The 12,586-nt window shown below is 39.1% G+C and overlaps 2 protein-coding genes across 3 annotated transcripts in view; one reads left to right on the top strand and one right to left on the bottom strand.

Annotated features, from left to right (window-relative positions):
* Nucleotides 1–12,586, top strand: part of LOC101892488 (putative polypeptide N-acetylgalactosaminyltransferase 9) — a 290,344-nt gene that overhangs the window by 38,510 nt on the left and 239,248 nt on the right. The window lies entirely within an intron of this gene.
* On the bottom strand, nucleotides 4,807–5,376 carry LOC131804006 (uncharacterized). The gene has a single exon (XM_059126123.1). It carries the CDS (start codon nucleotides 5,374–5,376, stop codon nucleotides 4,807–4,809), a length of 570 nt encoding a protein of 189 aa, XP_058982106.1.

The following is a 12,586-nucleotide window of genomic DNA, read 5'->3' as shown; positions in this document are numbered from 1 at the left end:
GAGCCTTACTAGTCGAAAATTTTACGTATAAACGCTAAATAGTGTTTTTAGAAGGCGCACTTCTCACATTTTTTTTATACCCTCCACCATACTATGGAGGGTATATTAACTTTGTCATTCCGTTTGTAACTCCTCGAAATACTCATGTCAGACCCAACAAAGTATACATATTCTCGATCAGCATAAAATTCTAAGTCGAATTATCGAAGTCCGTCTGTCTGTCTGTTGTAATCACGCTATCTTTCGAATGAATTGAGATTTGAGACACATGTTTATTTTTCCAGTAGGCAGGCTAAGTTCGTAAATGGGACATGTAGGTCCACGTTTTCATACAGCCCCCATATAACGGTACCTCCCGATATTCGGTATTTTGATGATTTTAACGACATTATTCACGGGAATTGTTTCAAATTTGGTAGTTGAAGTTCAAAATGGATACTACACCCTAAGACAGCAAATTGTCTGTGCGGGTCCAGGTCTTCGTATAGGCCCCATATATCAGTACCTCCCTATTTTCAGTATTTTGACGATTTTAGGTACAATGCCCACCGAAATTGTTTGAGATGTGGTATTTGAAGTTCGTAATGGATGCTACAGCCTGTGACAGAAACTTGTCTATGCTGGTCCAGGTCTTCGCACAGCTAAAATTTAAAGACACTTCCTTATATACGATATTTTGATGATTTTAGCTACATTATTCACCGTTTATTTCAAGTTTCGAATTTGAATATGGTAATGGCTTATGACAATCAATGCCTATGTATGTCTACGTCGTATAGAACCCAATATAACGGCTATATACGGTATTTTTAAATTTTTTACAGAATTTTTTAAGGATTTTATTTTTTGAAAATTTCCAAATTCGTTGCAAATGGTGGAGGGTATTAAAAGTTCGGCCCGGCCGAACTTGCTGCTTTTTAACTTGTTCACAATTGACTTCTTCTTTTGAAGGTAAATTTCAACTATTTCAGAGCGCTCGCGTGGCGTGTATTGGTTCATGGTAAAAATCTGCTTGGACTGACGCTTCAGACGCGGTATGTGATTAAGCGATGTGACATCTTTGTCAAAAGTTATGGCGTTGCCAGATGGGTCTTTTTGGAATTCAAAATGTAAACTTATTCTAATATTTGATGCTATTTTCGACATTTTTTGCTTTCATTCAATAAAATTTAAAAAAAAATGTAAAAATTATGGCGTTTCACTTTGTTGCAGTTTTTTCTATCTCACCCTGTATAGATACGTAACAATATAAACAACTATTAAACCACAAAATGCCTGTTGTCTATTAGGAGAAGGTCAAAAGAATGTGCCCAACAAGCACACCTTCCGGTCTTTCAATAGATAAATTATTAAAAAATGTATATATTTGCTTTAAAAATAAGATTACCAGGTCTACCGCACTATTTTATAAATTGCAGGCATCCAGAAGCATGAACCTTTCTAAATAGTAATTTCCTGTATGGAAAAAGTAATCAAAGTGATAACTTTTCGTTTCCTTTCAATACAGTAATGAATTTTCCCACGGGAAAAATTTATTCTTTTCCCATAAAGATAAGCATATCGGATAGGATCTATTACTGTGATGAAATTCCCAATACAGCAATGTTATTCACAGTGATGACACTCCCTACATGCAAAAGTTCATCACAGTGATGACTTTTTCCACCCTGAAAACTTTTGCAGTCTACGAACTTTTGAAGACCCTCTTTTTTGCCTACAAAAATTTATATTTATACCCTCCACCTTGGAAAGGAGGGTATATTAACTTTGTCATTCCGTTTGAAACATCCTTAAATATTTGTCGTAGACCCCATAAAGTACATATATTCATAATCAGCATAAAATTCTAAGTCGATTTAACGATGTCCGTCTGTCTGTCTGTCCATCTGTCTGTCTGTTGAAATCACGATACAGCCCACATTATTTGACGTAGAGCGCCAAAATTTAGCAGAGCAATTGGTATTGTGTCTAGGATGGTTGGTATTGAAAATGAGATATATCGGTCTACGTTCTGGTATAGTCCCCATATAACGGTACCTCCCGATATTCGGTATTTTGATGATTTATGCCACATTTTTTCACGGATTTGTCTGAAAATTGGAATTTGTAGGTCATAACGGGTCCCTGTACGTGTGGCAAAACATTGCATGTATAAGTGCACGTTTTGGGAAAGGCCCCATATAATGGTACCTCCCGATATTCGGTATTTTGGTGGTTTTTTGTCACATTTTTTCACGGATTTATCCGAAAATTGGTATTTGTTGGTCATAATGGGTTTCAGCTCCGGTGGCGAAACATTGCATGTATGGGTCCATGATTTGGTATAGCCCCCATATAACGGTACCTCCCGATATTCGGTATTTTGATGATTTTTGCCACATTTTTTTACGGATTTTTCTAAAAATTGGTATTTGTGAGTCATAATGGGTTCTAGTTCGTGTGGCGAAACATTGTATGTATAGGTCCACGTTTTGGTATAGTCCCCATATAACGGTACCTCCCAATATTCGGTATTTTGATGATTTTTTTCACATTTTTTTAAGAATTTCCCTGAAAATTTGGTAGTTGTAGATCATAATGGGTCCCAGTTCGTGTGGCGAAACATTGTATGTATAGGTCAACGTTTTGGTATAGTCCTCATATAACGGTACCTCCCTATATTCGGTATTTTGATTATTTTTGACATATTTCTTCACGAATTTCACTGAAAATTTGGTAGTTGTGGGTTCTAGCTCCGTTGGCGGAACCTTGCATGTGTAGGTCCACGATTTAGTATAGCCCCCACATAACGGTACCTCCCGATATTCGGCATTTTAATGGTTTTTGCCACATTTCTTCTAATGTTTCCTTTACCCTAAGGTGGAGGGTATTAAAAGTTTGGCCCGGCCGAACTTAATGTTTTTTTACATGTTTTTTTTTTTTTAATAGTAATTTCGTTCAATTTGTTCTTATTTGTCCGACAAAGTCAGTGACCTTTTAGTTTTCCCAAAAATACATTTTTAATAGTTCCCGTGAAGAGGCCAAATTTTGTTTATTTGCTTACGCAGTTCTTGGCATTGCCGCCCCTATCGATAAACGAATCTGGGGTGTTGGTTTCAATGTAAATAAAATACAAATGAAATAAATGTAACTGCCGGTTGCCGGTGTTGCCTTGTGGTTGTGGTCGAAGATGGAGCACCCCCTCTCCGGAGGCAACTTTCTTGTGCGTGAATTTCTTCCGAAAAACAACAAAATTTAAATTGGCTTTTTCTTCAATTTCATGTGGTTGGGTATATTTACAACATGGCCAAGAACAATGGAATTGTGGTGGCTGGTGTTTATTTATAGGTGTGTGTGTGTATGTGTGTGTTTGTATGTAAATATAACTTTATTACTCTGCGTATGAATGCCGGGATGTTCAACCACTCAATTGGATACAAGATTGTAATGAATGTTCTTCTTGGCCAACGAAGTGTTGGTAATACAAAAACATCGTTTCCATGATCTAAGACGTGTTTACGTGCTCTGTTGGCCAATTTTAATTCTGCTCACTTGCCTATTTGTGTTTGTGTGTGTGTTTTTTTTTTTGTTTTTCTTCTATTGGCCTGGTTTATTACGAAGTGTGTAACCGGTAAACAAGATAAATCAGATTCTACTTAGACTTCTCACTCTGATTCTGATGGCTGTGTCGTAAAGCGAAATTACTGAACCTTGACACCGGCTAATGATATCAGGCCAACTGAAAGAGAAAATCTATTGCAGCTCGCATTAGAACGGTGGTCAGCAATTCGACGATGATGAAGAAGAAAAAGAAGTTTTTTTACACAAAGTATGGAAAGGTCAATGTTATGATTAAATTGTAATGTAAGTGCAAAAAAAACATTAGTTTTAACCAGGAAAAATATAAAAAATAATTATTTTTAAATTTTAGTTTTGAGTTAAATTTTCACATGAAATTAAAATGAAATAGGAAATAACAAAAATAATTGTTTTTTAATTGGCCGAAAAAAGTTCTGGGTTCGTCTAAAGGCAAATTAAGTGTCTGAAACTTGTTTTGGTCAAACTTAAGAATAGGAACTTAGATATCCCTCATTAAGTTAGATTATAGTGCAAAAATGGTTTTTCTCCATAAGGTCATATTGAAACAGAACACCAACTGATGTTCTGTTTAAAAAAGGTCTTTGGAAGGTATAAACTCTTTTCATAGCGGAAAAGTTGCCATCACTGCGATGACCTCTTTCCCGTAATCACTCTGATGAGCTTTTCCCGTATAGGGAATCAGCACCTGGATGACCTTTTCCGTATAGGAAAACGTCATCAGCACCCTGATGACCTTTTCCGTATTGGAAAACGTCATCAGCACCCTGATGACCTTTTCCCGTATAGGAAAACCTCATCAGCACCCTGATGACCTTTTCCCGTATAGGAAAACATCATCAGCAACCTGATGACCTTTTCCGTATAGGAACAGGTCATCAGCAACCTGATGACCTTTTCCGTATAGGAACAGGTCATCAGCAACCTGATGACCTTTTCCGTATAGGAACAGGTCATCAGCAACCTGATGACCTTTTCCGTATAGGAACAGGTCATCAGCAACCTGATGACCTTTTCCGTATAGGAACAGGTCATCAGCAACCTGATGACCTTTTCCGTATAGCAACAGGTCATCAGCAACCTGATGACCTTTTCCGTATAGGAAAACGTCATCAGCACCCTGATGACCTTTTCCGTATAGGAAAACGTCATCAGCACCCTGATGACCTTTTCCGTATAGGAAAACTTCATCAGTGCCCTGATGACCTTTTCCCGTATAGGAAAACATCATCAGCACCCTGATGACCTTTTCCCGTATAGGAAAACATCATCAGCAACCTGATGACCTTTTCCGTATAGGAACAGGTCATCAGCGTATAGGAACAGGTCATCAGCAACCTGATGACCTTTTCCGTATAGGAACAGGTCATCAGCAACCTGATGACCTTTTCCGTATAGGAACAGGTCATCAGCAACCTGATGACCTTTTCCGTATAGCAACAGGTCATCAGCAACCTGATGACCTTTTCCGTATAGGAAAACGTCATCAGCACCCTGATGACCTTTTCCGTATAGGAAAACTTCATCAGTGCCCTGATGACCTTTTCCGTATAGGAACAGGTCATCAGCACCCTGATAACCTTTTCCGTATAGGAACAGGTCATCAGCACCCTGATAACCTTTTCCGTATAGGAACAGGTCATCAGCACCCTGGTAACCTTTTCCGTATAGGAACAGGTCATCAGCACCCTGGTAACCTTTTCCGTATAGGAACAGGTCATCAGCACCCTGATAACCTTTTCCGTATAGGAACAGGTCATCAGCACCCTGATGATCTTTTCCCGTATAGGAACAGGTCATCAGCACCCTGATGATCTTTTCCCGTATAGGAACAGGTCATCAGCACCCTGATGATCTTTTCCCGTATAGGAACAGGTCATCAGCACCCTGATGATCTTTTCCCGTATAGGAGCAGGTCATCAGCACCCTGATGATCTTTTCCATACAGGAAAACATAGACCGGATGATCTATTCCCGTACAGGAAAAGTTGTCATCACTCCGATGAGGTTTTTCGAGCTTTTCTTCAAATTTTCCATTTTTGAATCCAAATAATGCAAAAATTTCCTTTAAATTTTCCACCAATTTTCTCTATCCCAAATATATTCTCTATTTTTTGTCTCTATCTATGTGATGAGCCTTTCGTCTTATTCGTTGTCCTCCATGGTCTATGGCCATAATTCATGGAAATCGTGTTTGTTATTTTTTTCCTTCAAATCTTTCCTCCCGCTCTCTTTACCACTGTCTGCATTTTAAGTTTGGTTAGATTGTCGGACACGATAAAAATGGAAAATGATCTTTAATATGCGTATTATGCTTGATTTGGTCGTTGTTGTTGTTGGCATGATAACTCGAATCCTCACAGCTCTCCAAAATAATATTAGAAAAATGTAATCCACTTATAAGAGCATTGTAACTCTCGTCGTCATCGTTGTTGGTGTTGTTGTTAGAATAGCACCAAAAGCAATGGAAGCTGGCACCAAAAAAAATACTGAAACTAGAAAAGACGCTAACACAAAACCATGACCAAGACCCAGAGTTAAGTTGAGCTGGCTGGCCGGCTGGCTGGCCGGCTGGCTGGCTGGCTAACTGGCAAACACACCAGACAATGCCACGACCACCAGCTCTTCCAAAATGGGTTGTAATTGTGTCTTTTGGTTCAGTTGATTATGGGCGTGTGTGTGTGTGTGTTTTGTAAGTATGTCTAAGTGGATGCATCCGCATACATTTGGTGAAATGAAAGAACATAAAATAGTGGAGTTCATTGAATTCATGAAAAGACATCAGCAAACCGGCAGGCAGACAGGCAGGCGAGCAGCACTCAGCCGGCCTGCCAGCTTGCCAGTCATACCCCTGGCCAAATAAGAAGACCTGGCCTGAGATATCGTAAATTATGTCCAAACAGGTTCTTTTTCCTGGTTCTGCTGGGTGACGTTTTTGTTGTTTTTCAATTTCTTTTTCTTTTTTCGAGATTTGTTGCACATTTCTTCATGGCTGCTGAAGAATGACAATTTTGTTTCAATTTGTTGCATGGTGTGCTGAAGAATTTTCCTGGACTTCGGTAGACCATATTTAGAAAGTAAACTAACAAAAACGGTCGGACAACCATAAAAAAATTCCATATCGAATGTAATGAAATGACAGAAAGCCGATGAGTGACACCTTGAAAGAATCTTAACCTCATTACAAGGTAATGATGTTAAATTTCTTTCTGGTTCTGGCCAAAATCATGGAACAATGAAATACGGCCCATAACATTCGAAATGGTGGCTGTTTTTTTCAATTGAAAAAAATCTACACTTTTTTTTATAAAATTATACAAAATTCATTCCCAAAGTCTATGGGCGTTGTAACGCTATCTCACCTCTTTAACCCATCATCGGCACTCAAATAAGAAGCTTTGAAAGTCGTTGAGAAGTCATGGCGAAATTCTCTACATCCACCCTTTATTAGCACCGTCATTTTCAATATCATTACGACACTTCTTCATTGAAGCGAATTCCAACTTTTCATCAACTCATCGAACATCATCCATCATTTTATTTGAATGGATGATTAGTTGCGAAGTGTGTCGAAACAATGGTAGTATGAAAACCAAAAAGCGGATAATGGGTTCTAGGCTAGAGATGTTGAATGGGTTCTAGGCTAGAGATGTTGAGAATTTGAACGTTATTTGATATAACGTTCATCAGGGTGCTGATGACGTTTTCCTATACGGAATAGGTCATCGGGGTGCTGGTGACGTTTACCCATACGGAAAAGGTCATCAGGGTACCGATGACCTGTTCCTATACGGAAAAGGTCATCAGGGTGCTGATGACCTGTTCTTATACGGAAAAGGTCATCAGGGTGCTGATGACCTGTTCTTATACGGAAAATGTCATCAGGGTGCTGATGACCTGTTCCTTGTTCAGGGTGCTGATGACCTGTTCAGGGTGCTGATGACGTTTTCCTATACGGAAAAGGTCATCAGGGCGCTGATGACAACTTTTCCTATACGGAAAAGGTCATCAGGGCGCTGATGACAACTTTTTCTATACGGAAAAGGTCATCAGGGCGCTGATGACAACTTTTCCTATACGGAAAAGGTCATCAGGGCGCTGATGACAACTTTTCCTATACGGAAAAGGTCATCAGGGCGCTGATGACAACTTTTCCTATACGGAAAAGGTCATCAGGGCGCTGAGGACAACTTTTCCTATACGGAAAAGGTCATCAGGGCGCTGAGGACAACTTTTCCTATACGGAAAAGGTCATCAGGGCGCTGAGGACAACTTTTCCTATACGGAAAAGGTCATCAGGGCGCTGAGGACAACTTTTCCTACACGGAAAAGGTCATCAGGGCGCTGAGGACAACATTTCCTGTACGGAAAAGGTCATCAGGGCGCTGAGGACAACATTTCCTATACGGAAAAGGTCATCAGGGCGCTGAGGACAACATTTCCTATACGGAAAAGGTCATCAGGGCGCTGATGACAACTTTTCCTATACGGAAAAGGTCATCAGTTGATGACAACTTTTCCTATACGGGATAAGTTCATCAGTTGATGATAACTTTTTCTATACCATAGGAAAAGGCTGCTGATAACGTTTTCCTATACGGGAAAAGATCATCAGGGTGCTGATGCCGTTTTCCTATACGGAAAAGATAATCGGTAAAAAAAGTTCCTATAGAAAAATATCTTTAGGAAAAGCCATCACTGATAACATAGATAAAATATTTCGAAATCGCTTCCCATGAAAGAAAATTCAGTGCCCAACTCCCTCTTCCATTACTTGGATAAGCCGTTGTTGAGGTGTTTACTTAGAAAATACGACAGCCGGTTGTTGGCCGCAATGAGAAGTGTTGGCTGTTAGCAAGCATCATTGCCAACTTGTTATTGGTGTTATTGGTTTTGTTGTCGCTTGCATTTGTTATTGTTGTTGTTGTGGTTGTCGCTTCTATTCGAACGGAGTATTAGTTAGTGGCTAACAATTTCGAACTGCGAATGCGGTTTTGAATAGATGAACCTATGTTTGCCAACCATGAATGGTGGTGAGGATGCTGGTGCCATGGTCGTTGTCGTCGTCGTCGTCGTCGATGCAACAACGACTTGTTTATTACCTCTGCCGCCGCACCTTAGAAGTTTTGAATGGGAAAGGAGGGTTGAGGGAGGTGTAGGAAAACAACACATATTTCTTCTATTCATTTCCTTGTCTTGTAGATTCGAAAGCTTCAAAGTTTCTTTTTTTTTTTTGTGTAATGATATTCTGGAAAATCTTTTCCATCTTCTTTTTCTTCGCGTTGTTGTTGCAACCCGGTTTGGTGTGATGCTAGAATGGTTGGACACACTGCTACTCTCACCATCACCGCCGTTGTTATGGTGTGGCATTAACAATTTAATGTCGTTTGTGTTTTGGTCACTGTGACCATCTCCTCCCATGGAGTTGCCTCCTCTCCCTTCCATTTTCTCTGAGTTTTCTTCTACTTCTTTTTCTAAATATCCCCACAGATAATGCCTTGTGAAACGATGTTCAACATGTTTGGTGAGAAAATTGTTTTGATTGTAATATTGATTTTTTATTACTGCCAAAGTAGTCGTCGGTTTTCTTCTGGGTTTCTATTTTCTTTTCTGTTATTTTTTTATTGTTTTGGTATAATTTCCAAAGACTTTATTATTGTTGTTTTAACCAGCTTAGTGTTGGGTGTTGTGAGAGAGAGAAAAAAAAAATAGAAAATATTTATTTGCGGCCAACGATAATCGTTTAGTTGCAACCTCATACCTGTTGTTGTTTATTGTTTCTATTTCCTTTTGTTTCAAGTTCAAAATCATGGACAGAAGGGGCTCAAGAGGTTAAATGTAATCCATCAGATTAGGTTGAGTTTAAAGGGAAGTTCAGCTGTCTTGGAAGCAATGAGCAATTGTGAAATCACAACATTTTGAAATTACTTCAGAAGGCAAAAAAAAGAAGAAAAAAGACTTCTTGGAGGGCCAACTATATAAAGAAGTATTTTTTTTTTTTGCTGTTTTGAGTCCATAATGATACTCTGGTCAGACTTCTATTCAGAGAAGGTCTTGAGTAATCGTATATTTTAAGGAGGACTTCACATGGTCTTCTTAGATGGAAGGCCTTTAGGAGCTTTTCCATCTATAGAAGATCTTCGGAAAGCTTTCAGGAAAAAATAACGAACACGATTTCCATGAATTATTGCCATAGACCATGGAGGACAACGAATAAGACGACAGGCCCATCACTTCGACGGAGACAACAAATGGGAAATATTTGCATTATTTGGATTCGAAAATGGGAAATTTGAAGGAAAAGCTCGAAAATATCATCGGACTGATGACTGTTCTTATACGGGAGAAGGTCATAGGACCTATGACTTTTCCTATACGAGAGGTCATCAGAGCGATGACTATTCCTATACGGGAGAAGGTCATCAGAGTGATGACAACTTTTCCTATACGGGAGAAGGTCGTCGGAGCGATGACTTTTCCTATACGGAAAAAGGTCGTTGGAGCGATGATTTTTCCTATGCGGGAAAAGGTCATCGGATCGATGAAAAAGGCAAAAAGGGCTATATAAGGTTCTTAGAGGAAGACCCTCGGGAGTTTTTACATCTATAGAAGATCTTTGGAAAGCTTTCAGCCTGTTGAAATTCATCCAGAGTCCGATTATATGATAAAAATCTTTAAAAGCGTTTCCATTATCCATATGTGGACGGCTCCGGAAACTTTCTAGAGGGGGAGATTGGAAATCTTCTATCTCTGGCAGGTCTTGAAAGCTAAAAACTCCATGTAATTATACTTGGAGGTGTTAAATATATGGCAGTCTATTCAAAGATATTAAATTTAAAAAATAGCTTTGGGAGTCTGGTTTTTACATCTGGTCTTTCAGGGGTCTACAATTTATAGAAAGGCCTTGAAGGACTTATTTAAAGTAGTTTTTAAAGATGTTACAAAAAAATTGAAAGTACTCAATCTATAGCAGGCCTTCGAAAAGTCTTCTTTAGGAAGTTTTTTTTTTTGCAAATTACAACCAATTTCAGACTGCTGCCACTCGTCCGACAGCTGTTAAAATTATTCTAGTGACAGCTCATTATATTGTTTAGAAGCGTACAAAAGCATTTTGTTGAGAATTTTCCAGAACAAAAAGTTATTCGTTATGAAATTTAAGCGCGATAGTGTGATTTCTTTATATTTGGCTGGAGAACCACAAGTGGCTATCATTAGAGCACTCCAGCATTTAAATGTGAATGAATGTTTTGTGTCTCGTACCATCGCTCATTACCGTGATACTGGTAGCGTAGCCCGCCGTCATGGAAGTGGATGGAAGAATACAGCAACATCAGCAGAAATGGTTCGAAAAGTAAAGAAGCAACTTGATCGAAACCCGCGTCGCAGTGGCCGAAAAATGGCTCGTGAGCTGAACATGTCGCAATATTCCATACGGCAAATATTGTGAAATTAGCTCGGGGTAAAGCCATTGAAATTCCAAAAGTGCAAGAACTTACACCGCAACTGAAAGAAAATAGACTCAAAAGAGCTTAAGAGTTGCTTCGTTTGGCCGAAAATGGTGAACTGCCGAATTTGGTTTTCTCCGATGAGAAAACATTCGTTGTCCAGCAGTTTGTAAACAAACAAAATGATCGTGTTTACTTGCCAAAGAGGTCAGCTGAAAATGTGCAAATGTGCGCTTGGCCACCAGAACTCAAGCACCGGCCATGGTGATGGTGTGGGCCGCCATAACAGCCGGTGGTCGCTCTCCGCTCGTATTATTCGACCGAGGCATCAGAATAAATCCCAAATATTATAGCGAAAATATTCTGGAAGGTATATTAAGGTCTTGGACACGCAAGTATTTTGGCCGCAGACTTTAGACATTCCAACAGGACTTAGCACCATCGCACTCAGCACGCGTCACCCAAGAGTGGTAACAAAATGAGGTTCCTCGCTTAATCTCCAGCGCACAATGGCCACCAAAATCTCCGGATACCAATCCGACGGACTATTGTGCCTGGAGAATTTTGGAAAACAAGGTTGGCACTAAAAAATACCAAAGTGTCGATCAACTCAAGCAAGCGCTTCGCCGGGAATGGGCCAAAATACCGCTGAGCTACATTTGGGCAGCGTGTGACTCTTTCATTGGCCGTTTGAAGGTCATAATTCGAACAAATCTAAACTTATTCTAAAATTTGATGATATTTCCGAAATTTTTTGCTTTCATTCAATAAAATTTAAAAAAAAAATGTAAAAATTATTGCGTTTGGCTTTGATGCAGTTTTTTTTATCTCACCCTGGCAGTCCTTTCAAAGATAATCAATTAAAAAAAATAGCTTTGGAAATCTGGTTTTAAACATGGCCTTTCAGAGATCTTCAATTTATAGAATGGCTCTAACGAATTTCTATTTAAGGTGTTCCAAATTAAAACAAGTTAAAAAGCAGATAGTTCGGCCGGGCCGAACTTTAAATACCCTCCACAATTTGGAACGAATTAGGAAATAAAATCCTTAAAAAATTCTGTTAAAATTTTAAAAATACCGAATATAGCCGTTACATTGGTGTCTACACGACGTGAACCTACATGGGCATTGTTTGACATAAGTGATTACCATATTCAAATTCGAAACTTGAAATAAACGGTGAATAATGTAGCTAATATCATCTAAATATGATATATAAAGAGGTAGCGTTATATCGGAGCTGTTCGAAGACCTGAACTAGTATAGAAAATGTTCTGCCATAGGCTGTAGCATCCATGACGAACTTCAAATACCAAATTTGAAACAATTCCGGTCAATAATGTCGCTAAAATCATCAAAACACCGAATATCAGCAGGTACCGTGATATGGGGGCTATACGAAGGCGTGGACCTGCACAGACAATTTTCTGCCATAGGCTGTAGTATCCATTACGAACTTCAAATACCAAATTTGAGACATTTCCGGTGAGTAACGTCGCTTAAATCACCAAAATACCGAAAATAGGGAGGTACCATTATATGGATATACCAAAACGAGAACCTAC

The sequence above is a fragment of the Musca domestica genome, unplaced genomic scaffold, assembly GCF_030504385.1.
Source record: "Musca domestica strain aabys unplaced genomic scaffold, Musca_domestica.polishedcontigs.V.1.1 37, whole genome shotgun sequence".
In the NCBI taxonomy this organism is placed as follows: Eukaryota; Metazoa; Arthropoda; class Insecta; order Diptera; family Muscidae; genus Musca; species Musca domestica.
The sequence above is the reverse complement of the archived record's forward strand: the minus strand, read 5'-3'. Positions and strand labels throughout refer to the sequence as shown.